This window comes from Salmo salar, chromosome 01 (genome assembly GCF_965601325.2).
Source record: "Salmo salar chromosome 01, fSalSal1, whole genome shotgun sequence".
NCBI classification, from domain to species: Eukaryota; Metazoa; Chordata; class Actinopteri; order Salmoniformes; family Salmonidae; genus Salmo; species Salmo salar.
The window spans coordinates 159,661,281-159,688,796 of record NC_138291.1 but is presented as its reverse complement, the minus strand read 5'-3'; the positions used below and the strand labels follow the sequence as shown (position 1 = coordinate 159,688,796).

General features: G+C 44.4%; 2 protein-coding genes across 4 annotated transcripts in view; one reads left to right on the top strand and one right to left on the bottom strand.

Moving 5' to 3' along the window:
• LOC106567816 (ceramide transfer protein) overlaps positions 1-7,712 on the top strand; it is a 55,446-nt gene extending 47,734 nt beyond the window's left edge. For both annotated transcript variants that reach the window (XM_014137589.3, XM_014137581.3), the window contains 4 exons: positions 2,592-2,662; positions 2,844-2,972; positions 3,264-3,393; positions 5,057-7,712. In XM_014137589.3, the coding sequence (XP_013993064.2) occupies positions 2,592-2,662; positions 2,844-2,972; positions 3,264-3,393; positions 5,057-5,184 (458 nt within the window). In that variant the 3' untranslated portion in view covers positions 5,185-7,712. The remainder of the gene's footprint in view (positions 1-2,591; positions 2,663-2,843; positions 2,973-3,263; positions 3,394-5,056) is intronic.
• A 417-nt stretch (positions 7,713-8,129) lies between these two features.
• hmdh (3-hydroxy-3-methylglutaryl-coenzyme A reductase) lies at positions 8,130-27,236 on the bottom strand. Of its 2 annotated transcripts, none has more exons than XM_082955766.1 (19): positions 27,107-27,236; positions 26,345-26,546; positions 26,062-26,173; positions 25,838-25,925; positions 23,307-23,391; positions 22,771-22,983; positions 22,466-22,585; positions 22,162-22,322; positions 21,547-21,806; positions 21,013-21,218; positions 14,482-14,676; positions 14,182-14,340; positions 13,918-14,075; positions 13,555-13,660; positions 13,198-13,368; positions 10,158-10,298; positions 9,895-10,053; positions 9,633-9,787; positions 8,130-9,459 (listed from the first exon to the last, which is right to left on the bottom strand). In XM_082955766.1, the coding sequence occupies exons 2-19, from the start codon at positions 26,507-26,509 to the stop codon at positions 9,405-9,407; spliced, it is 2,709 nt and encodes a 902-aa protein (XP_082811892.1). In that variant the 5' UTR covers positions 26,510-26,546; positions 27,107-27,236; the 3' UTR covers positions 8,130-9,404.
• Positions 27,237-27,516: the final 280 nt, after the last annotated feature.

The window sequence follows — 27,516 nt, the reverse complement described above, 5'->3', positions numbered from 1 at the left end:
GTGAGGACGACGAGCACGCAGATGAGCTTCGCTGAGACGCTGAATAAAAGCTTCACTGACAAAACTACACATTTGGGCTTTTATTGTCCCTCAGCAGGAGGTGCACCTGTGAAATGATCCTTGATAGTAATTTGTCCCAGAGGTTGAACTGTTTTGGGGGGACCTCTACTGGTAGAGAGGCAATAAATACAGCAGTCTATGGACTATTCATTTTCACTGCCTTTATTCTAGAGCTGAAATCTAAGGGAAGAAGTGACCATCTCTCTATATCTTCATGAATATTTTGGATAGTTGGCTTATTTGTTATAGCTTTGTAATGTATTGTGTTAGGTTTACCCCTATACTTTGTTATAGCTTTGTTAGGTTTACCCCTATACTTTGTTATAGCTTTGTTAGGTTTACCCCTATACTTTGTTATACTTTGTTAGGTTTACCCCTATACTTTGTTAGGTTTACCCCTATACTTTGTTATACTTTGTTAGGTTTACCCCCTGATACTTTGTTAGGTTTACCCCCTGTAGCTTTGTTAGGTACCCTTCTTGTTACGGGTTTACCCCTATACTTTGTTATACTTTGTTAGGTTTACCCCTGAGGTACCCCTTCTGTTATACTTTGTTAGGTTTACCCCTATACTTTGTTAGTAGCTTTGTTACGGGTTTACCCCTATACTTTGTTATACTTTGTGGTTACCCCCGGTTGGTACCCCTATACTTTGTTAGGTTTACCCCTATACTTTGTTATACTTTGTTAGGTTTACCCCTATACTTTGTTATACTTGTTAGGTTTACCCCTATACTTTGTTATACTTTGTTAGGTTTACCCCTATACTTTGTTATACTTTGTTAGGTTTACCCCTATACTTTGTTATACTTTGTTAGGTTTACCCCTATACTTTGTTATAGCTTTGTTAGGTTTACCCCTATACTTTGTTATAGCTTTGTTAGGTTTACCCCTATACTTTGTTATAGCTTTGTTAGGTTTACCCCTATACTTTGTTAGGTTTACCCCTATACTTTGTTAGGTTTACCCCTATACTTTGTTATACTTTGTTAGGTTTACCCCTATACTTTGTTAGGTTTACCCCTATACTTTGTTAGGTTTACCCCTATACTTTGTTAGGTTTACCCCTATACTTTGTTATAGCTTTGTTAGGTTTACCCCTATACTTTGTTATAGCTTTGTTAGGTTTACCCCTATACTTTGTTATAGCTTTGTTAGGTTTACCCCTATACTTTGTTATAGCTTTGTTAGGTTTACCCCTATACTTTGTTATACTTTGTTAGGTTTACCCCTATACTTTGTTATACTTTGTTAGGTTTACCCCTATACTTTGTTATACTTTGTTAGGTTTACCCCTATACTTTGTTATACTTTGTTAGGTTTACCCCTATACTTTGTTATACTTTGTTAGGTTTACCCCTATACTTTGTTATAGCTTTGTTAGGTTTACCCCTATACTTTGTTATAGCTTTGGTAGGTTTACCCCTATACTTTGTTAGGTTTACCCCTATACTTTGTTATACTTTGTTAGGTTTACCCCTATACTTTGCTGTGAAAAAATATTTACTCCATTTCTAATTTTCTCTATTTTTGCATATGTTTGATACTTAATTATCAGATCTTCAACCAAAACCTAATATTAGATTAATGGAACCTGAGTTTACAAATAACACAAAATTATACTTATTTTATTTATTTAACAAAGTTATTCAACACCCAGTTCTCCTGTGTGAGAAAGTAATTGCCCCCTTACATTCTAACTGGTTGTGCCACCTTTTAGCTGTTGATCAGTCTCTCACATCGCTGTGGAGGAATGTTGGCTCACTCTTGCATGCAGAACTGCTTTAACTCAGCGACATTTGTGGGTTTTCAAGCATAAACTGCCACACCATTTCAATTTTGATTAGGTCTGGACTTTGACTAGGCCATTCCAAAACTTCAAATTAGTTGTTTTTTAGCTAATTTCATGTAGACTTGATAGTGTGTTTTGGATCACTGTCTTGCTGCATGACCCCGCTGCGCTTCAGCTTCAGCTCACAGACGGATGGCCTGACATTCTCCTGTAGAATTCTCTGATACAGAGCAGAATTCATGGTTCTTTCTATTAACACCATATGTATATTTTATTTCCTGTAATGGGGTATAGTTAGAGTAGATTTTGTGTTTTGTATAATTTAGTTTGTATCCTGAATTGTAACCATATCCTTCTAACATATTTGTTAGTTTTGGGAGGCAAGTATTACAAACTAGCACGTCCTCAGCATACAAGGTGATTTTTATGCTATTTTCCTCGGAGGGTAATACCTTGTAGTTCCTAATGTTACCTTATCGTTTGGTGCTAGGGGCTCAATATGTAAGGCAAACAAAGCTGGGGAGGTGCACCATCCCTGGACTGCATTGTAAAGTCATTTTATTTGTCAGATGGGATCTTGATAAATGGTTTTAAAACACAGAATTGCATCTGGCACTTCAGTTTTCAATACTGTCATTTCCTGCAATGTTGCCAATCTCTGTAGTAAGGTCTCAATGTTCAATAATTCAGTGATTTATTTGATATATTCTTATTCTGGTCTCTCTTTACTGTAATTCAGCTACAATTGAGAACTTCAATGTTGTGGAGACGTTATCGGAAAATGCTGTTATCGTCTATCAGACACACAAGGTAAGAGAGAATGAGTTAAACACAGATGCCAAGGTTTCAAACCCAGACACCTTTAGCGTTTTTAAAACATTTGTTCCACTGAACATCCCACCACAATAGACATTTTAATTGCATAAAGAGTGCCTTTTAAGTGTGTTTACTAAATGACTGAAAGTAAAACCTACGTGTGTGTGTGTTGCAGAGGGTGTGGCCTGCTTCTCAGAGAGATGTGCTCTACTTGTCTGCCATGAGGAAGATCCTGGCTAACAACGAGAACGACCCTGACACCTGGCTGGTCTGCAACTTCTCTGTGGACCACGACAACGCCATGGTCAGTATAACCCCCCTACCCCTGGTGACCCAGACACCTGGCTGGTCTGCAACTTCTCTGTGGACCACGACAACGCCATGGTCAATCTCAGTCTAGTCTTTTTGGAGATGGGCTTTTCCAGGAATTCCTGATTCCCCAGACTAACCTTAATCTATTTGTGGGGGGGGCTGTTACAATAACGACCTGGTTCATCAAGGTAGAGACTAAACATGCATACAAATATTTATCTTATATTTTCTTTGGTCAATGCTTGTGAATTGATGATCTTTCATATCGTTGTCCCCCCCTCAGCCCACCAACAGGTGTGTCCGTGCCAAAATCAACATCGCCATGATCTGCCAGACCCTGGTAAGCCCACCAGAGGGCGACAGAGAGATCAGCAGAGACAACATCACCTGTAAAATCACCTACGTCGCCAACGGTGAGCTCACCTCCTAAATCACTCTGATAGCCACGACAGATGACCATGCTAGAACGGACAAATAAGCAGTATTACAATAGCCATGTAAACTCAGCAAAAAAAGAAACGTCCCTTTTTTAGGACCCTGTCTTTCAAAGATAATTTGCAAAAATCCAAATAACTTCACAAATCTTCATTGTAAAGGGTTTAAACACTGTTTCCCATGCTTGTTCAATGATCCATAAACAATTAATGAACATGCACCTGTGGAACGGTCGTTAAGACACTAACAGCTTACAGACGGTAGGCAATTAAGGTCACAGTTATGAAAACTTAGGACACTAAAGAGGCTTTTCTACTGACTCTGAAAAACACCAAAAGAAAGATACCCAGGGTCCCTGCTCATCTGCGTGAACGTGCCTTAGGCATGCTGCAAGGAGGCATGAGGACTGCAGATGTGGCCAGGGCAATAAATTGCAATGTTCGTACTGTGAGACACTTAAGACAGCGCTACAGGACCACGTGTAACCACACCTGCAAAGGATCGGTACATCTGAACATCACACCTGCGGGACAGGTACAGGATGGCAACAACAACTGCCCGAGTTACACCAGGAACGCACAATCCCTCCATCAGTGCTCAGACTGTCCGCAATAGGCTGAGAGAGGCTGGACTGCGGGCTTATAGGCCTGTTGTAAGGCAGGTCCTCACCAGACATCACCGGCAACAACGTCGCCTATGGGCACAAACCCACCGTCGCTGGACCAGACAGGACTGGCAAAAAGTGCTCTTCACTGACGAGTCGCGGTTTTGTCTCACCAGGGGTGATGGTGGGATTTGCGTTTATTGTCAAATGAATGAGCGTTACACCGAGGCCTGTACTCTGGAGCGGGATCGATTTGGAGGGTCCGTCATGGTCTGGGGCGGTGTGTCACAGCATCATCGGACTGAGCTTTTGCAGGCAACTCAACGCTGTGCGTTACAGGGAAGACATCCTCCTCCCTCATGTGGTACCCTTCCTGCAGGCTCATCCTGACATGACGCTGCAGCATGACAATGCCACCAGCCATACTGCTCGTTCTGTGCGTGATTTCCTGCAAGACAGGAATGTCAGTGTTCTGTCGTGGCCAGTGAAGAGCCCAGATCTCACGTCTGGGGACCTGTTGGATCGGAGGGTGAGGGCTAGGGACATTCCCCCCAGAAATGTCCGGGAACTTGCAGGTGCCTTGGTGGAAGAGTGGGGTAACATCTCACAGCAAGAACTGGCAAATCTGGTGCAGTCCATGAGGAGGAGATGCAATGCAGTACTTAATGCAGCTGGTGGCCACACCAGATACTGACTGTTACTTTTGATTTTGAACCCCCCCCTTTGTTCAGGGACACGTTAGTCACATGTCTGTGGAACTTGTTCAGTTTGTCTCAGTTGTTGAATCTTATGTTCATACAAATATTTACACATGTTAAGTTTGCTGAAAATAAACGCAGTTGACAGTGAGAGGACGTTTGTTTCTTTGCTGAGTTTATATACAGTACCAATAACTATGTATTCTTCAAATAGGTTTTGTGATATTTGAAGCAGGGCCAGTATCATTAGACTATATATTGTATATGAATCTACAGGTGTTGTGAATTAACCTGTTCTTTGTGATATCCTGTGTAACGTGTATTTCCTTTTCATCTAAGTGAACCCGGGAGGCTGGGCTCCTGCCTCAGTCCTGAGGGCCGTGGCCAAGAGGGAGTACCCCAAGTTCCTCAAACGTTTCACTGGCTACGTCCAGGAGAAAACATCAGTGAAACCTATTCTCTTCTGAGGTTCACAGGACTCACTACACCACTGTCCACACAAGACTGTTCCGAACATAGCATACCATGACAACCCGAACATAGCTAGCCCTCATGCTTGGTCTCTAACTTGGTCTCCAGCTAGCTTCAATGTAAGCCCTCATGCTAGCTTCAATGCTAGGTTCCCATTCTACACCTCATGCTAGTTCTTTATACTAGCTCGCTCCTCATGTTAGTTTCCTATGCTAGCTCGCATGCTAGTTTCCTATGCTAGCTCTCAAGCTAGTTCTTATGCTAGCTTCCACATTAGCTCGCATGCTAATGCAGAAAGACCTATGAGAATAGCCTAAATGTAAAAAAAATGATCCCTTTTCTGGCAGAGATATATTGATATAATATATAAATGTATGTGTTAAGAAATTTATAAGAAAGCAATTTAAGACATAAAGAAAGAACATGGCTCTATTTTAGTCCTGCTTTTTGTAGTTGTCCTTTTTTAAGAAATGGAGTGTTAATATTTTGTGTTGATTTTGCTTTTTATAATAATCAGTGGTGTCACAGCTTACTCTCATGCTGCTAATTTTTCGAGTACGACAAAACAATTTGGCCTCCTTTTTTTTCCCCCCAGAATGAATGTTGTGTTTGTAAAAAAAACAGTGTAGAGGGGTGTCATTGAACTATGACCCCTATGATATAAGACTTGACCTTTTGGTCTTTGTCTCCCTGGTGAAAACACCACTTTGCTGGTGCTGATGGAGGGACGAGACTAAAAGTTTATTTTGTTTTCAAATGTTGAAAATGTTTGTTTCTTTATTTTGGTGGTTGTACTTGAGTCAATAGCTAGGTTTCCATCCAATTGGTGATAAAGAATGAGAATTTTCCCACCAAACTGACTTGTTGATAAAAATCAGTGCGTGATGACGTAGTGCACACTATGTACTTTTTTCATGTACTGAATAAAAATCTAAAATTCCATGTCCTTCCATCGCGTTTTGACACAGCTGTTGCCATAAATAGCAAATGTGCCTACTCTTGTCTTGGCACGTGCGCTCTAGCAAACAACTCGCAGATACAGTGCTGGTAGGCTAGTCTACATGAGATTATTATGGATTAGAGCGAGAATATTTATATTTGTCAAGTTGATCATCATGTCACCGGAATAAGACCCTCTATTTATTGGAAAGGAACATCAAGCTCATCACCGTGTACTTTCATTACCCTGTAAAATTCATAATTTAGCCTATTTCATCTGTAGTCTAATAAACGGCATGGTTTCCCGAGTCGTAGTGGGAGGTCCACACACCATATCATTGTGACTCACAATATTATGGTTATATCAATATTTGTGCATAAAAGCATTTCCACCATTTCACTCATGATTAATTTTAGACACAAAGATCAACATGTTGAACGAACAAATTCTGTTGGCATTTAAAACAATTTACCGAAACTTAGTTTCTAGCACAGCTGTCGCGATTTCTTTTTTCAAATAAAAACTGGTTGGAAACGTGGTTAGTGATGACATGCTGTAGCAGCACAAGTTAGAGTTGGGGTTTTAGATATCTTCATTATAACTGTATATCATGTCAGCAACCATCTCTGCTTCAGAACTGTCTTTTTTTTATGCCTGCAGATGCTTTTTGTGACTGAATCGACTCCATATGCCTTAGACTGGGGGAGATAACCCAGTACGTTTTGGGATGGGGTAGGTGAGAGGGTGCTGATAGACAGTACACCCATATGAAATCACTAGAGAAGTGCCTAGGCCTGAGTTCCAATACCAGATTATCCTCCTCTCTTCGTTGAAATAATCAACCCTGATATGACTGAATGGAAACCTGAAACTTGACTTTCACTTCTCCAATTGGCCTGATGTTCAGTCAGTCATTACTTCTAGAAAGGGAGGAAGGAAGCAGGCCCTTTCAAGGTATTTAGACAGCTCCTATGTTTTACAGAGGACAGAAGCTTTGTCTCCTGCTGGGCACTTCAGTGAAACAATGACTGTCTCCACAGAGTGAAAACCCAAGTCTTTCATTTCAGATACCTATTTATATGAAACTAAAGGGTTTGGGGGTTAATGTCAAATTCATGTCATACCTCTTAATTGTGATATTGCAATCAGCAGAAATTGATTTTCACATAAAATATCCTTGGAGGATGTGAACTGTATGCTGGCTTTCATTCCCCAACTGATCAAGTGATTTTAACTTTGAACATTCACCAGTGTGCAAAGTCATCCAATAATTGATAGCACAATTTATGTATAAAGCCAAGTGAAGAAAAACCTGGTGGGAAAGACAATTCAAAGTCTGGTTTCCCAGACTCTGATTGAGCCCACTTCTGGACTAAAAATGCATGTTCTACATTCATTTGTCCTGGAATAGGCACAATGTGGGTCTGAGAAACTGCCCCAATATCTCTATGAATTAAGTTGCACTGAATGTAAATACAAGTGGTCATGCAAAATCTTTTGGGATTGACTTAAAACCATACTGTGAAAATGTGGCACTTCTTTAGCTCTGTTTGGAAAGAAAAATTAAATTCACATTTTTCTCCAGTTCGGTGTGCTTTGAATCCTTGTTTTCCCCCCCTTCTCTCACCATCTACAAACTCAATGTCAGTAATTCTACTGAAAGCCAATAAGTCATGGTATTTGGGTTGTGACAAAATACATGTGACTAGAAAACCAGTTGACAGTGACATATGGCTTGTTGGAATGAACCTAAGGCAGGGTTTCCCAAACTCGGTTCTTGGGACCCCAAGGGGTGAACATTGTTTTTGCCCTAGTACTACACAGCCGATTTAAATAAACTAATCAAGCTTTGAGAATTTGAATCAGCTGTGTATTGTTAGGGCAAAAACCAAAATATGCACCCCTTGGGACCGAGTTTGGGAAATGCTACCCTAGGGACCGAGTTTGGGAAATGCTACCCAACAAATAGCAAACATAACCTTGTCCTTTTCCAATAAATAGTTAGTCTCTTAAAAGCAGTTTATTGAAGGCGACTTGTATGGCTTTGTTTCATCCGGTATTCCCACATACATCTAAACACTCGCTGAAGCAATGCAACTTTAGTCCCAAACCTCAACTGTAGTGGTTTAGACACCATTTAAAGGCAGACTAATAGCGCAATTGAAATTTAAAAGGCAATGTTTCAACACTGCATATGTCAGCTCAAATTTCAAGTTGTGCTATACGGCGGATTTTCAGTGCTACGGATTGAATCAAACCATTTCTTACACATTCCCAATAAAAAGGTACCGCAAAACACTGCAGTGTAAGGCATATACTCAGACCAAGAACACTCAATCATTAAATCATACTGTACACTCACATTATAGCTAGCACCTTGGTTTGACATTTATCCAACATTATTGATAAAACAAATTCATACATTAAAATCACGAGGTATGGCAGGTTTAATTTGAAACTAAACTATCTACGGCAATACTAGGCTTGCCTCAAACAACTATTTGTCAACTTAGTGCAAAACATCTTGCCCTTAGCAACGTTTTAACCAAAGATTTAGTCAGAAGATTTGGGTTGCATTCTGCCCAATCCTGCACAGATTACAGTATATTGCCCTGGCACTTCTCCAGATACTGTAAGAAGCTGATCACCTGCACATACACTGAATGTGTGCCTCTAGAATGTACCCATAAATAAATAAAAATATTGCTTCAGGGCATTTGATCACAACAAACCTGTTGTCCATGACATAGGGGGTTGTGTGGCTGTGGGCACACAGCCATTAAAGACCAAATGCTTCTGCAAATTAAATTCTAATTTCAACTTCGTCAGTCTGTCCACATGATTCCGGTGGCCATTTTAAAGACAATGGCACATTTGTGAATTTGCAAAAATCAAAAATAATAAAATACAAAATCTTTTTTTCCCCCATTCAGACAATCCCACTGCACACACAGTGAATAAACAGAGTCCTTTGAGTTCCATTCTGCACAGTGTATTAACCAGTCAGATATCTGAGGTTAGCAGCAGACAGAAGTACTTCTCCCCCAGAGTGTCCAGCCCAAACCACTCCTTTCCAAAACTGTTCCATTAGCAGTTTTATTTCTGTTGAAATAAAATGAACAGCAGCCATCTTCTGGGTAGGAGGATGTATTGTTGCAGGCTGGATGCTCTGAGATGAAAGGAGAATGCTCACACTGGGCTAATCCTCAGCTCCCAGAATTCACTGCAGGTCCTCTATCACTAGAAGGCTCATTGTGATTGGTTGTAATGTATCTGTCACGCAGCCTCCTCTAAGTGGGACTGAGCTATTTGTGGCACATTGGCTTGAGATCTGAGAGGGAAAAAGAAACATTGAAAGTAAAGCAGTCATTAATCTTTTTCAGGAAGTGTGAACAGAGTAGCATTCTCCCTTTTAGAAGAGTCTCTGGAGTGTAGTTGTGAGCCATGAGGGTTAAGTGTAGTATACCTACTGTGAGTCAGGGGGTTATGGGTAGTGTAGGTTACCTGTTGTGGGTCATGTGACTCTGTACGAGGTGTCCGGCGGCGAGAGCGGACATCAGAGACAGTTCTCCTGCCAGGACTGTGGCACAGACCACGCTGGCCAACTGACGGGCATTATCCCCTGGACCAGTTAGACTGGCACCCTGCACACCCAGCATCTACAATGGACACGCATACGGGTTAATACATATCCTTATTGGAGGGGTTAACACACAGATACACACACACACACACACACACACACACACACACACACAGAGAGTACCTGTAGACAGGATTGTTGTGGTGCCAGGTTGGTTCCCCCTCCTACAGTGCCCAGTTCTATAGAGGGCATGGTACAGCTGATATACAGGTCCTCTCCTTCAGGACCTGCTTGCTCCATCAGAGTTATACAGTTACTGCTGCCCACTGTCTGGGCTGGGTCCTGGAGAGAGAGAGGGAAGGGGGGGAGATTATATAGGACAAATATATTTTTATTGGTTTAGGTAAGACAGAATCTCAGAAGATCAGACGTTTCTTTTTAAGTACCTGTCCACAGGCAATGTAGATGGCAGCTACGATGTTAGCAGCGTGAGCATTGAAGCCTCCTATACTACCAGCCATGGCTGAGCCCACTAGATTCTTATTGATGTTCAACTCTACTAGGGCAGTAGTACTGGTCTTTAGGACCTGGAGAGACAGAGAGCATCATCTCAAAACAAAGGAAGGGGGAAATCACTGTAGTGTCTAAAATATTTGCTTCCACCAGTTCAGTTCTTCCAAGTCAGTATGTCTCAGTGTGTATGTACCCTGTGTCTCAACGTACAGACATGCTCACATTTGTTGGTACCCTTACAGCTCATTGAAATAATGCTTCATTCCTCCTGAAAAGTGATGAAATTAAAAGCTATTTTATCATGTATACTTGCATGCCTTTGGTATGTCATAGAATAAAGCAAAGAAGCTGTGAAAAGAGATGAATTATTGCTTATTCTACAGAGATATTCTAAAATGCCCCGGACACATTTGTTGGTACCCCTTAGAAAAGATAACAAATAATTAGATTAGTGATATTTGAAACTAATTAGTTTCTTTAATTAGTCTCCAATCTCGTAATCAGTGATTCAGCCTATTTAAATGGAGTAAAGTAGTCACTGTGCTGTTTGGTGTTATTGTGTGCACCACACTGAACATGGACCAGAGAAAGCAAAGCAGAGATTTGTCTGAGGAGATCAGAAAGAAAATAATAGGCAAGCATGGTAAAGGTAAAGGCTACAAGACCATCTCTAAGCAGCATGATGTTCCTGTGACAACAGTTGCAAATATTATTAAGAAGTTTAAGGTCCATGGAACTGTAGCCAACCTCCCTGGGCGCGGCCGCAAAGAAGGATAGTGTGAATGGTTGACAAAGAACCAAGGATAACTGCCAAAGAGATCCAAGGTGAAGGTACGTCTGTTTCTGATCGCACCATCCGTCGCTTTTTGAGTGAAAGTGGGCTCCATGGAAGAAGACCCAGGAGGACCACTTCTGGGAGAATGTCCTTTGGACAGATGAGTCAAAACTGGAGCTTTTTGGAAAGTCACATCAGCTCTGTTCACAGATGAAAAAATGAAGCTTTCAAAGAAAAGAACACCATACCTACAGTGAAACATGGAGGAAGCTCGGTTATGTTCTGGGGCTGCTTTGCTGCGCCTGGCACAGGGTGCCTTGAATCTGTGCAGGACTATCAAGGCATTCTGGAGCGAAACGTACTACCCAGTGTCAGAAAGCTGTCCCAGGTCATGGGTCCTCCAACAGGATAATGACCCAAAACACACAGCTAAAAGCACCCAAGAATGGATAATAACCAAACATTGGACTATTCTGAAGTGATCTTCTATGAGTCCAGATCTCAATCCTATCGAACATCTATGGAAAGAGCTGAAACTTGCAGTCTGGAGAAGGCACCCATCAAACCTGAGACAGCTGGAGCAGTTTGCTCAGGAAGAGTGGGCCAAACTACCTGTAAACAGGTGCAGAAGGCACCCATCAAACCTGAGACAGCTGGAGCAGTTTGCTCAGGAAGAGTGGGCCAAACTACCTGTTAACGGGTGCAGAAGGCACCCATCAAACCTGAGACAGCTGGAGCAGTTTGCTCAGGAAGAGTGGGCCAAACTACCTGTTAACGGGTGCAGAAGGTACCCATCAAACCTGAGACAGCTGGAGCAGTTTGCTCAGGAAGAGTGGGCCAAACTACCTGTAAACAGGTGCAGAAGGCACCCATCAAACCTGAGACAGCTGGAGCAGTTTGCTCAGGAAGAGTGGGCCAAACTACCTGTAAACAGGTGCAGAAGGCACCCATCAAACCTGAGACAGCTGGAGCAGTTTGCTCAGGAAGAGTGGGCCAAACTACCTGTTAACAGGTGCAGAAGGCACCCATCAAACCTGAGACAGCTGGAGCAGTTTGCTCAGGAAGAGTGGGCCAAACTACCTGTAAACAGGTGCAGAAGGCACCCATCAAACCTGAGACAGCTGGAGCAGTTTGCTCAGGAAGAGTGGGCCAAACTACCTGTTAACAGGTGCAGAAGGCACCCATCAAACCTGAGACAGCTGGAGCAGTTTGCTCAGGAAGAGTGGGCCAAACTACCTGTTAACAGGTGCAGAAGGCACCCATCAAACCTGAGACAGCTGGAGCAGTTTGCTCAGGAAGAGTGGGCCAAACTACCTGTTAACAGGTGCAGAAGGCACCCATCAAACCTGAGACAGCTGGAGCAGTTTGCTCAGGAAGAGTGGGCCAAACTACCTGTAAACAGGTGCAGAAGGTACCCATCAAACCTGAGACAGCTGGAGCAGTTTGCTCAGGAAGAGTGGGCCAAACTACCTGTTAACAGGTGCAGAAGGCACCCATCAAACCTGAGACAGCTGGAGCAGTTTGCTCAGGAAGAGTGGGCCAAACTACCTGTTAACAGGTGCAGAAGGCACCCATCAAACCTGAGACAGCTGGAGCAGTTTGCTCAGGAAGAGTGGGCCAAACTACCTGTTAATGGGTGCAGAAGGCACCCATCAAACCTGAGACAGCTGGAGCAGTTTGCTCAGGAAGAGTGGGCCAAACTACCTGTTAACAGGTGCAGAAGGCACCCATCAAACCTGAGACAGCTGGAGCAGTTTGCTCAGGAAGAGTGGGCCAAACTACCTGTTAATGGGTGCAGAAGGCACCCATCAAACCTGAGACAGCTGGAGCAGTTTGCTCAGGAAGAGTGGGCCAAACTACCTGTTAACAGGTGCAGAAGTCTCATTGAGAGCTACAGAAAACGTTTGATTGCAGTGATTGCCTCTAAAGGTTGTGCAACAAAATATTAGGTTACGGGTCCAGCTCATTTTTGTCCATGCCATTTTATTATTTACAATATTATGTTGAATAAAAAAAATCTCAAGCAAAATATGGAATAAACAATGGTGGATGCCAATTACTTTTCAAGTTATGTGAAAGAATTGTGCATTCATTTTTTGTGGAGGGGTACCAACAAATTTGAGCGTGTGTGAGTGTGCGTCTCCGTGTGTGTGGTTGTGAGTGTGGTTGTGATTGTGATTGTTGTAGCTGTAACATACCTCTCGGACCACCCTGGCGGGGACGGTGACCTCACACACAGCAGACTTTCCCCGGCCCAGGATCCAGTTCATGGCTGAAGGTTTCTTATCAGTGCAGTAGTTTCCGCTCACCGCTAGAACCTGAAGCTCAGGGAACTGCTGCTGGAGTCTGCCCACTGCCTGCTCTGTACCCTACAGACACACACAGAGACAGTTCATATGTGGTATTAGACACCAGAAACAGCATTCTTGTTAGTCCATTCCATCACCAGTAAGTAATTCCTCTGAAGAATGTAGCCTCTCTAAAATGGACACCTTTACTGCATTACCTTTTAGAATGGTAACTCACACACACACACACACACAGCATAGTCTGACCTTAGAGAGCATGTTCATGCCCATGGCGTCTCCAGTGTGGGACTGGAAGCGGATGTAGAGGTTCCTCCCTGCTAGACCTACCAATAGCTTGTCCAGACGGGCAAACCTAACAGACAGAGGCAAATATGCAACTACTGTACAACAGAACAATACTATGTGACGGCCAATTTAAACTACATCATTGAGATCAGAGTAGCTAGAAGTTGCCCCCAGTCACTGACCTAGGGCCAGTTATTTTCTATAAACCACATTACGTGAGGTTACAGGTATGATTGGATAATCTGATCATTATAACATGACCCAACCTATATATTGATCTGTGTGACCCTGAGGTGACTGTGACCTTTAACCTTTGACCCTGACCTGCTGGTGTGGTCGAAGGCATCCTTGATGGTCCTGAAGCCCTCTGTGGTCTCCAGCCAGGCCTTGACCTCTACAGCCCGGCACGCTGAGGGCAGCCGTACAACAGGACCCCGCGTCATACCGTCAGCTAGCACCCTGCTGCTGCAACCGCCACTCAACTGGAGAGAGAAAGGAAGGTTAGAGGAGACACAGAGTTAGCCCACGCTAGACATATACTCTACACTCAGAGAGTTAAACTACAATAGACGTATACTTTACACTCACAGCGACGGCCCGGCATCCTCTGTTTGTGCTGGCCACAAGGCAGCCTTCTGTTGTTGCCATGGGAACATGGAACTGCTTCCCATCCAATAGGAGAGGGCCAGCAACGCCCACTGGCACGGGCATGTAGCCAATAACGTTCTCACAGCAGGTGCCCATCACCTGATAAGAGAGGAAGACATGGGATGGGTGAGGGCAGTACCACAATAGACCTTACTGGGTTGATTTCAGACCAAGGTTACTTCAACTGTCTATTTCAGTAAACGGGAGTAGCAGCAGTTGTAGTCCCTATGAGTAGGCTACCTTAGTGTAGTCATAGTCCTTGTAAGGAAGACAAGCCAAGGCAGAGGGTGATGGTAGTTTGGATGATAGCATCTCTCTCCGGATGACCACGCCCCTCTCTGGTGTTTCCATGACAGCCTCCAGCTTATAGGTCAGGATGTTCCGTGATGTCACCAGCTCCATCACCTCGGCATTGCTAAGAAAACGAGCGCCCAACTGGAAAGAGGCATATGCAGAGAGCCATAAATACATATCAATATTAACACATGCAGGGCCTTCAGAAAGTATTCAATTGAGAAAAGCTGAAATGTCTTGAGTCAGTAAGTTTTCAACCCCTTTGTTATGGCAAGCCTAAGTTAGTTCAGGAGTAAAAATGTGCAAAAAAATCTAAATTAAATTGTATTGGTCACATACACATGGTTAGCAGATGTTAATGCGAGTGTAGCGAAATGCTTGTGCTTCTAGTTCCGACAGTGCAGTAATATCTAACAATTTCCCAAAAACTACCTAATACACACAACTCTAAAGGAGTGAATGAGAATATGTCCATATAAATATATGGATGGATGAGCGATGGCCGAGCAGCATAGGCAAGGTGCAATTGATTGTATAAAATAGAGTTCATACACATATGATGAGTAATGTAAGATATGTAAACATTATTAAAGTGACATTGTTTAAAGTGACTAGTGATCCATTTATTAGTGTCCAGTGATCGGGTCTCAATGTAGGCAGCAGCCTCTCAGAGTTAGTGATTGCTGTTAAGCAGTCTGATGGCCTTGAGATGGAAGCTGTGTTTTCAGTCCCTCAGTCCCAGCTTTGATGCACCTGTACTGGCCTCGCCTTCTGGATGGTAGCAGTGTGAAGACAGTTCACACTGCCACAGGGTGGTTGTTGTCCTTGATTATCTTTTTGGCCTTCCTGTGACATCGGGTGGTGTAGGTTTCCTGGAGGGCAGGTAGTTTGCCCCCGGTGATGCGTTGTGCAGACCTCACCACCCTCTGGAGAGCCTTGTGGTTGAGCGCGGTGCAGTTGCCGTACCAGGCTGTGATACAGCCCGACAGGATGCTCTCGATTGTGCATCTGTAAAAGTTTTTCAGGGTTTTGGGTGACAAGCCAAATTTCTTCAGCCTCCTGAGGTTGAATAGGCACCATTGCGCCTTCTTCACCACACTGTCTGTGTGGGTGGACCATTTCAGTTTGTCCGTGATGTGTACACCGAGGAATTTAAGAAACCTTTCCACCTTCTCCACTGCTGTCCCTGCGATGTGGATAGGGGGGTGCTCCCTCTGCTGTTTCCTGAAGTCCACGATCATCTCCTTTGTTTTGTTGACGTTGAGTGAGAGGTTGTTTTTCCTGACATCACACTCCGAGTGCCCTCTCCTCGTTGTTGGTAATCAAGCCCACTACTGTGGTGTCGTCTGCAAACTTTGATTGAGTTGGAGGCGTACATGGCCACGCAGTCATGGGTGAACAGAGAGTACAGGAGGGGGCTGAGCACGCACTCTTGTGGGGCCCCAGTGTTGCGGGTCAGCGAAGTGGAGATGTTGTTTCCTACCTTCACCACCTGGGGGCGGCCCATCAGAAAGTCCAGTACCCAATTGCACAGAGCTGGGTTGAGACCTAGGGCCTCAAGCTTAATGACGAGTTTGGAGGGTACTATGGTGTTGAATGCTGAGCTGTAGTCAATGAACAGCATTCTTACATAGGTATACCTCTTGTCCAGATGGGATAGGGCAGTGTGCAGTGTGATGGCGATTGCATCGTGGACCTGCTGGGGCGGTATGCAAACTTTAGTGGGTCTAGGGTGGCCGGTAAGGTGGAGGTGACATGATCCTTCCCTAGTCTCTCAAAGACCTTCATGATGACAGAAGTGCGTGCTACGGGGCGGTAGTCATTTAGTTCAGTTATCTTTGCCTTCTTGTGTACAGGATGGTGGCCATCTTGAAGCATGTGGGGACAGCAGACTGGGATAGGGAGCGATTGAATATGTCCGTAAACACATCAGCCAGCTGGTCTGCGCATACTCCGAGGACGCGGCTAGGGATGGGCTTAGTTTGTCTGGAAGCGTGACGTCGGTGTTCGTGACGTAGCTGGTTTTCTTTTTGTAGTCCGTAATTTCCTGTAGACCCTGCCACATACGTCTCGTGTCTGAGCCGTTGAATTGCGACTCCACTTTGTCCCTGTACCGGCATTTCGCTTGTTTGATTGCCTTGTGGAGGGAATAACTAACTGTTTATATTCAGCCATATTCCCAGACCTCTTTCCATGGTTAAATGCGGTGGTTCGCACTTTCAGTTTTGCGCAAATGCCGCCATCAATCCACGGTTTCTGGTTAGGGTAGGTTTTAATAGTCACAGTGGGTACAACATCTCCAATGTACTTCTTTATAAACTCACTCACTGAGTCAGCGCATAGATCGATGTTGTTATGGTCCGATCAGCCTCAGATATCTCAGTCCGCTTAATCAAAACAATCTTGAAGAGTGGATTCCGATTGGTCAGACCAGCGTTGAATGGTTCTAGTCACTGGTACATCCTGTTTGAGTTTCTGCCTATAAGACGGTGGGAGCAAGATGGCATCGTGGTCGGATTTGCCGAAGGGAGGGCGGTGGAGGGCTTTGTATGCATGGCCCGAAGTTAGAGTAGCAGTAATCGAGTGTATTACACCCACGCAATCAATATGCTGATAGAATTTAAGGATGTCCCTCTCAGAGCACTAAAAAAGGAAGAAGTCCTTTATCTTGGCACCAGAGCTCAAATAATTGCCACCAATACGCATACAGCCTCTCATGGAGGGCACCCTTGCAGACTGAATGGCAGCAATAATATCAGGGGCCAGGCCCATAGGAACCAAATCTCCGGCCTTGCTTGCTAAACCTGCCCAAGGACCCGGGGCAACAGGAGTTGCCACGGGTCCCCGCCTGAAAGGCAAATGATCTCCGTGAACCAAGGCTGCCTGGGCCAACGGGGAGCCACAAGAATCAATGATAATCCCTCCCTGCGCACCCTCTCCAACGTGGGCGGAATCAGAACCACTGGCGAAAACGCGTACAGGAGGGTTCCGAGGCCATTGGTGCGCCAACAGGGGGCACTCGGGTCCCACATCAAGAAAAATAGACCACTGTGCATTTTCTTGCGATGCGTAATGATCTACATCAGCCCTGCCAAAAATGGGCCATACCTGGGAAACCACCCAGGGGTGTAGCCTCCCTTCCTGAGAGACAGGGTCCCACCTGGATAAAATATCTGTACCAGAATTGAGGCAACCGGGGACATGCATCACCCAAAATGAGAGCATGTTCGCACTGCTCACCAGCAAAAGGGAATGAGCAAAGGTCAGGAGGGAGAGAGACAGTCTCTCCCCCTCTGTTGATGCACGCCAACACTGACATATTGTTGGTTCTAACCACCACAAGCCAGCCCAACAAAAGCAGGGAGAAGCACCAGGTACATCGTTAGGCACTCCGGGTAAATGATATGCAGTGGGCTCTGCACCAGTGTCGATACCCCCCCAAATCAAGTTGCCTTCATTCAGCGCACACCGATGAGTCTTTCCCGATCACCTTGCGGGATACAACTCAGCCCATGGGAGCCCACTGACAATAGACAAGGGTCCCACCACTGGGTCACGGCCCATAGGCCTGACACGGACACTCAAAGCCACCGGCTTAGGCTGCGAGATACGTCCAGGTGAGTGGCTAGCACTCAGCACTGATAGGGTCTCGTCAACAATAGCCCCACGGTAATGACTTCCATCACAGAAGCCATCATCCCAATAGGCGTAGGAACTCACGTGTGACCTAGCCAAAATTTGGCTAAGCAGAACCAGAACCCAGACACCCTCCATGGGGATAGAAAAGCTTGAGTGAGTCTAGCTTGAGACCCAGAAACAGAATGTGCTGAGATGGAGTCAGATCCACATTTTTCTGGTTTCTTATTAAGCTAGAAACTGAATACGGGAGAGCAGCAAGGATTTTTAAAATACCGCTTGCCCCCTCAACTCCGCTGCCACCAGCCAATCAGCTGTAATAGCTGGCGGATCGTGAGCATTCTGAGTTTGTAGACTGAGGTGCTTGCTGAGGTCATGTAGGTCTAGAATGGAACGCAAAGTCACATCCCTTTTCAGAACCAGGAAATACCAGTGGTACCAGCCTTCCTGGAGCTTCAACAGAGGAACCATTCGGATTGCCTGCTTCTGGAGACCGGAGGATATTTTCTCCCTCAAAACAGGAACTGAGGCCTCGGGAACAGTCGACGTGTTGACGTTACAGAAGCGTGGGGGACGCACAACAAATTGTAGCCTGTACCCTGACGTCACTGTTCAATGATCCAGGGTGACACTGCGCATGCACGCCATTGGTTGGCGCAGACAGTGAGCCTCCAGTGACCTTCCATCTGAAGGGGCGGGACGCCACCTTGTGGACTGGGAGAGATCGGTTCTTCATCCATTTCCACCACTCTTGACAACAGTGTGTGCGAATGTGGAGAAGGGACACTTTTCATCAAACTCACATGCGGGAGACAACACTTTTGACATCTGTGAACACTGTGGAACTTTGGAGTTGAAAAAAAGGTTTACCTAAAGCCCGACCCACAATGGGTCCCATGGCTCCAGCGATAAGCGATGTAGCCCGATTGACAGTACTGTCGTCACAACGAGCCTGGCTGGCACCCAGCACTGGACCGCACGTATTAAAAATAGACCCAGGGGAAAAAACATTATCATGGAGGTTACTGGGGACAGGTACTGGCTCTCCAGCTTTTGAGCACCTTGTAGACTAGCTGGGAATAGGAAAGACGGCTCTGAAAAACGGACCCCTTCTGTGGTAACAGACACATTTGTGTCAGGTAATATTCGTAATCTAATCTTATTCCCAGGAATGAAAAGCGCTGAGCTGGAGAAAGGCAGCTCATTTCTGTGTGTAGGATAATAGCATGGTCGTGTCCAACCCTGCTTGTTCCCTCAACTCCGCTACCAACCATCAATCGCCTACAGGTCCCATAGCCTTTATCACTAGAGACCTCATTAGGGACTAGTGAGATACAGGCAGGAATTAGCAATGAATCCCTGTAATGAGCCACCTATGGGGGAGGGGTGACCCGTTGTGGACAGAGTGAATCGCCCAACTTATTACTCCCACTCTGAGGAGATTGATAACCGTTGAACCCTGTGAATACCATGGAACACGTGGTACCAGAAGGGCATTAAACATGGACGAGCTTCCAACACACATTGTGCTTCTGTATAACCTGCATGAAGCCAGGCCCCCCTTATGGGCACAGAGGGCTCCGGCAATGGCTGACGTAATACCCCATATGCCGTAACAAAACGTAGGGGCACTGTCGTCACAGACATTTTTGTGGAGTGGTGCAGCTGCTCGGAGGCTACTTCCTCATAGGAGTAGCATGCAAGCCCCCGCTCTCACTACTCCCTCCAACTCCAGGAATTGAGAATAGGAATGGGGTTGCCAAAGCGCTGGGGGGACACTAGTAAGCGTTATTCACCGGAAGTTATGCATGCTAGACGACGTTAGCCAAGAGGCTCTTTAGTCTAAGCTAGCATCTTTGACTGCAGCACGGTCCGTTCAGAATAGCCAAGCGACCGGGACCTAAATCCTTCTGGGAAGAGAGGCAAGCGGTGCTTAACCAAGGCAGACACAGGCAGCAGGGGTATACCCACATCATTTATACCCACATAATTTGTTCACCCACTCGTTGAATAGCCTCACGTAAACCAGCGACACAGTGCACAGGAGCCAGGAGACATTCGACCCGACCAACGACCTGAAACGTCGCCGCAACTCAGACGAGGTACAGGCACCCGGGAGAAGAAGTCACTATCAACAACACCAAGACCCCTAAAGAATCCTACACAATTGACAAGAGAACCTCCACCGCGGACTAGTAGTGGAACAGTGCCAGCCGTCCCCTAGTCTCGTACACAAAAAAAGCAAGGGCATGCACCGAGCCGAGACATAAAAGACAACCATTACAGACATTGGGGCATGGTCGCAAACCGGCTTATTAGCCTTCGTCGTTTCGGTCACGTTAGCGATCTTACTTATTGCTATAGCCAGGCAAATTGAAGAATAACTAATTGTTTGTGATTAGGAAACTTATGAGAACCATACAAACTTCAGCACACAACGTCCAGGGGGTGAGCAAGCTCTACCAATTATGGACCGTTTGCGCAATGCAAAACAGTCTTGTGTTCCAATTGTTTTAATAGCGTGAAAAGCGGAATATTTGAAGGAATGATTCCGAGCCTCACGCTTATCACCTGTGGAAGAAGAGGCTTCCAGCGAGGTGCAGATTATATTGGCCTTGTCAGGCGTGATTGTAGAACCTTCAACCAAAGTCACGATAGTGCAACTCCCCATAGTATGTTGTACCGAAGTTGACTGACTGAAAAGGAACCGTGTTTAAGTATTGTGAGCAAAGAATGGTAATATTTCTAAGTGTTGAGTGGTTGTGCTGTGTTTTAATACAGTTGTGTTTAACATAGTATGGTGCTGGATCCTGAGCGTAGTTGTGTAAAGGGGAAGCTCACCTCAGGGTTTCTGAGGATGGACAGACACTGGTCCAGGGAGCGGGGCTGGGAGGGGGGGTTGGGGAGAGACGTAGTTGTGTCTGGAGTTGGGGTAAAGAAAGAAGGTGGGGGGGGGGCACTGTCCCCTAAACTCTGAGGAAGAGGTCCATTCAGAGAGAAGGGACCGTTCTGCACCATTGAGGCCACCAGGGGTTGAATCACCTCAACTACAGAAAGAAAGAGAGTGAGTGAGAGAGAAAGAGAGTGAGTGAGGAAGAAAGTGGAGGGGAGAGAGACATAACAATGAGACCAACAGACTTATACATTTACATTTTAGTCATTTAGCAGACGCTCTTATCCAGAGCGACTTACAGTAGTGAATGCATACATTTCATATATTTTATTTTTTTCTGTGCTGGCCCCCCGTGGGAATCGAACCCACAACCCTGGTGTTGCAAACACCATGCTCTACCAACTGAGCTACAGGGAAGGCTGTAAATTATAAACAGAGGAGTCTCAAAACAAATCAAGCACAATAACCTTGGCTCAGCTTACCTCTTTCCTCTTTGGCTGCTATGTTAGAATCAGTTTTAGCCAAAGGGTTTGGGGTGCTGTTGGTTGTCGGGGATATTTTAACAGGTGCAGGATCCCTCCTGCAGCAGTCCTCAGCCCCCTTATGGCTCAGTGCAGGGGCGGAGATAGAGTTGGAGATGGGGCTTTTTAGGGACAACTCTGTCTCAGCCGGCTCAAAGAAGACGTACTTCACAGCCAGCAGCAGAGCCAGACCCAGGGTTATCACCTGCTCCAGCTCCATACTAACAAGAGAAGAGAGAGCTGAAAAACTTTACAAGATTTTGCTTTCACAGATTCAGTTTCTTTTTTATTTATTTAACTAGGCAAGTCAGTTAAGAACAAATTCTTATTTTCAATGACGGCCTAGAAACAGTGGGTTAATTGCCTTGTTCAGGGGCAGAACGACAGATTTTTTAACTTGTCAGCTCAGGGATTGGATCAAGCAACCTTTCGGTTACTGGCCCAACGCTCTAACCACTAGGCTACCTGCCGCCCCAGTTGAGGCTGAGTCACCAAGAACAGAAGGGCAGAGGGAGAATGTTCTAGAAATAGTCCAGTCCACCACCCAGAGGCGGGAGTGGTGATATAATGACTTACCTGGTGAGCGGTATTGGCCAGAGAGTGAAGTCTTGGTCCATCCTCTGGACTGTAGGCCCATCGAGAGCTAGACTACTGCTGGCGCCCTCCACTGTCCGGTTCTGACCTGGCTGCTCTGACACCAGACGACTGTGGGCATGGACCAGAACCAGACCTAGAGACTACAGGAAGAGAAGAGTCCACATTCTTTATGCACATATTCATTATGCTGTTCTTTCTCCAATGTGACCATGCGATCTTGACTGTCTGGGTTACGGTTGTTAACTAAGGGTTTGGGGTAGTGCTAAGGTTGGTCAATTTTTACCATGATTATTTTAACCCTCTGTGTAACAGGGTTTGGTTTGTTGTCCTCCTCTTCAGCCATAACACGGGCAAAGTGACTCAGCTGCCAGACGGGACGGCCCTCGCGGCTCTCCCTGGACAGCTACACGCACACACACAGGGAGAAAGAGGTGAGGAGATGTTACACACACACACGTCTGAAAAGCCTCCCTTCACATGCCGACTCTTATCTTAAAGACCAGAGAGAACAGACACACACAAGCTCAAACGCAGACACACACAATTTCAGACACACCTCAGAATCTTTATTCCTGTGCCCATCCTTACCTCGAGGACCAGGGAGACGCAGGCAGGGAAGAAGGTCATGAAGACAAAGTAGTTGGCCAGGACAGACATGCAGCCGAAACAACACATCATCTCCAGCTGACGCACACCTGACATGGTGCCCACTCCAATGACCAGACACTCCACCAAGGCATCCAGGGTGAAGGTAGGTCCCAGGATAGCCATGCCCTGAGAGATGTTTTCTCTCACCTCTTCCTATATAGAAAAACACACATCTAGGTTAAGATTTCCCTTTACATAAACCACTAAATCCCATTGATTTAAAGAATCTCTGTTCCGCTGGTCAAGAGTGCAGCTCCGGTATAAAAGTTAGTTCAGAAGTCTCACATCAGCAAAGCTATGATAATAGTGAGTTACTCCAAAAATGCCAGTAGCCAGCCACTGTTTCTTGAGACAACAGTTGAGTCCCAATATTCTTTCTTGGCTTCCCAGAGATGTGTGGGCAGTCTGGGCACCATAGATATACATATATTAGTGTTTTATGTATTCTGTGGAAGGCACTGAGAGAGGTTGCTTACCTGTGAGTTGGAGCTAAGGGCAAACTTGGCCAGGGTACAGGCCTTGGACAGGTCAATGAGGAGCAGGAAGAATGGCAGAGCTTCACTGAGGAGAGAAAACACAGTTACGTTTCATAAAGGGGTTCTGGATAACATGTAAGACAAGTGTAAGGACTGGGATAGGGATTTGACATTTGACTGTTTGAGTACTCACTTTTTTTTTTTTTCCAGAGTTCTCAAAAAATAAGAATAAATCGGGTATTTTTAGAACAATGCCCACACTGTGAAAAAAATGTGCACATGTATCTATACTGAACAAAAATAAAAACAACAATTTAATTGATTTTACTGAGTTAGTTCATATGAGGAAATCAGTCAATTTAATTCAATTAATTAGGCCCTAATCTATGGATTACACATGACTGGGAATAAAGATATGCATCAGTTGGTCACATATCTTTAAAAAATAAAAAGGGCCTCAAAATGGGCATCAGGATCTCGTCATGTAATTTTTGGCGTTCAAACTGAGATCGATAAAATGCAATTGTGTTAGTTATCCGTAGCTTATGCCTACCCATACCATAACCCCACCGCCACCAAATTCACTAAAATGATGTTAGAGGCAGTTTATGGTAGAGACATTAATATTAAATTCGCTGGAAACAGCTCTGCTGGACATTCCTGCAGTCAGCATGTCAATTGCATGCTTTATCAAAACTTGAGACGTCTGTGGCATTGTGTTTTGTGTTACAAAACGGCACCTTTTAGAGTGGACTTTTATTGCCCCCGTGTGTAATGATCATGCCATTTTAATCAGCTTCTTGATATGCCACACCTGTCAGGTGGATGTCTTATCTTGGCAAAGAAGAAATGCTCACTAACAGGGATGTAAACAAATCTGTGAACAACATTTGAGAGAAATACACCTTCCTGGGATCTTTTATTTCAGCTCATGAAGCACGGAGCCAACACTTTACATGTTGCATTGATATTTTTGTTTGATGTATATGCCAACAGTGGCTAATTTATAATAACTACTACAAATAAATCCTAATTTCCCCAAAATATCAATAAAAACAAGTTCAAGATCAAATTACCGAAACTTTAAAATAAACTGGTTATATTATATATTGTAAAACAATCTCCAAAAAGGTAGTAACCTCAGCAGTGGAGCTTGCTTGTAGAAGCTTATGGAATAGCCTTGTTTTGTTAATTTAGCAGACAAGACACACTCATTTCCTGAGCGCTTACCAGTCATGACACACCTATTTTATAGTAGGGATGCACGATAAATCGGTGAACATATCGGAATCGGCCGATATTAGCTAAAAATGCCAACATCGGTATCGGCTCATGTCTAGTTTAACGCCGATGTACAAAACCGATGTCAAAGCTGACGTGTATAACTGTATAACGTAGGTACATGCCGTAATGACGCCACGTAAAGTGTTGTGCAACACAGCATTCATAACCTAGCCCACAAAGTCTGCTGTGTGGATCAAGCAGTCATTTGAAAGAGTAGGACATTTTCAACGAGATAACTCAAAAGGCGAAATCCATTAAAGCCAATATAATGAAATGAATTGCCCTTGACAATCAACCGTTCTCTGTTGTGGGTGATGTTGTCTTTCGCCGACTGGTCGAGCACCAGTACACACTATCATGTGAGCTATTTTTCAGATGTTGCCCTACGGGAGTTACACAGTAATAGCGTCACTGCTATTAGCTTCAAGATATACATACTATGGAACGCCGTTTGGGTCTTTACGTGTCAAAAAAGATACAGTAGCACTGTCAAAGCTGTACAAAGAAGTCTGCAAACAACCAAACACCGGCCACGAATGATGTGTTTACAATACCACGTTGGTAATAAAGTATAATTTGTTCAAACGCAACTTCTGGGATACCTAGCTAGCACCAATACAACCAGCCTGAAAACAACGACCAGTAGAAACTGTATTCATTTTCATTATTCTTAGCAATGATTTAGGAATCCGTGTAAGTATTAGCTAGGTTGCCACTTGTTCGCTTATTGAAATTGAACTTCAGTTCATGAAAATAAATGGCTAGCCAGCTAATTATCCCTGTTGCCCAAAGCTAACGTTATAAGCATCCAGCTAACTTCATCTGGCTAGTGAGGCTCGACCGGACTTGGTTGTGTTGTGAAGCTAGCCACAATAACGATTAGGCACAATAGAGGAATTTGCGGTTTGCATTCAAAAAAGAAAAGCGTAATTGACAGTGATGCAAATGAATACAAATAGTGGAATTATGCCATACATTTATTTTGAAGGCTAACCTCAAAGTCACTGTACTAGAATGCATAAAAGGCCACTAACATTTTTAGTATCGGGTATTGTTTTTTTTGCCGAGGAAAATATCGGATATCGGTCAAAAATGTATCATATCGGTGCATCACTATTTTATAGTAAAAAATATTATGTAATATAACAAAATAAAATAGGACAGAATATTGTGAAGTGTTGCGCATCTCACATCTGGAAAAGTTATTCTCAAAGCCGGTTAGGCGAGTCAAGTAAGAGGATGCTTACTTTAGGCCTGTCAACTCTTTCCCCAGGAAGTGAATGACCACGGTGCTGAAGACAAAGCTGGAGAATACTGTGAAGAGACCCGCTATACCTAGAGGCAACACAGAACAGACCATAACATATTAACAAATCATAACATACATCATCAGGTGGGTGTTAGTTACATGTGCATGTACACAAGACAATAGATGTTTGTATTGTTACAGTTCTTGTGAAATGAGACTTACCAAGGATGTACTTGGAGCCCAGCTGTCGAAGGTTCTGGAACTGAAAGTAGATGTACACGATGGCCATGCAGCGTGTCACCGTTAGAATGATTACATCACTGTTTAGGATTCTCTGTAGAAGGAGAAAGCATTCTATTTAATATTCTTTCCAAACATGACTGATGTCTTTGCTGTGGTGGTGTCACAGCAGCTTTTAGACGCAACACTAATCTTGGTAGACTAGAATAAAACATAATAATTGTCCTAGATGGTCCACATTCTATTGTGTGCCAGGCCAGCTCACCTCCTGTAGTTTGGGACAGCCATTGCTCCAGCTGCAGATTTGGTCGCTAGTGGCCAGGTTGTTCATGGACATGAGACAGACGGTCAGGGCAATGGTGCCCACAATCACCTCCCAGGGGTGAGACGCCACCATCAGGCCATGCAGCCTGAACACCCCATTCAACATGGTGGATACACACCGGGTTAACACCTGGCTGGGGTCACTGGGGAAGCACGGCGAAAAAGTAACATGGTCACTCACACACACAACGTTCTTGGTCACTGAGTGACTTACCTTAAAAAAACGAACCCCCTAACCCTGTTAATTAACATGTTTCAAAACAAGACTGAAAAAAAGCACACACCCACCCCTTGGCTAACCTTAGCTTTATGAGTTATGACTAGGCAAGAGTAACAACATAACTAGCTAGCAAAGGAGCTAACGTTAGCTACAGTAACTAGTAAACAATACAAACAGCAAACGTATAACTAACCAGCTGTGACCACCATAACGTAACTGTCAGTTGTAGTTGACATATCTCACTACATCGTTCATTAACTTGCGTATCTGACAGCATGGTAAGTTAACTAGTAGTAGTTAGCAGCAGTATCGTTAGCTTGCTAATTTACTAGCTGTCACTCCCAGCCCAAGTCCAGTGTGACTGTGAATGTCTCGAATCACTCGAGATCAAGGTCATTTTATGCCACGCTATTATAAAATCAACCACTCACAACATTAATTTTAACTTAATCGCTTACATGTAAGAGCAACAAAAAAAAGTACCTTCATTTAAGAGTCGTGTATGTCCAACTGACCCATCCACAGGCACACGGCTAGTTGTCTGATGTAATCCGCTCACAAAAAATGGCGAAAGAGGAAATCGTCTGGTTACTGCGTCAAATGGTGGGCGTGGTTAAAACGTAGGGCCTTAGCTCAGAGTAGTGCCGCCTTCACATGTTGTCGGAACAAGGAAATGTCCGACTTGCTGAATCCATGAACGCGGCACGTATATAACCACAAACTGTTAGCAAGTCGGAAATGTCCTAGTAGCGACTAGCACATGAATGCAGCATAGGTCTGAAGACTCATGTAAATAAGGTATTTATGTTTTTTATTAAAACGTTTTATAAACCTGTTTTCGGTTTGTCATTATGGGGTATTGTGTGTAGATCGATGAGGGAAAATTAATTTAA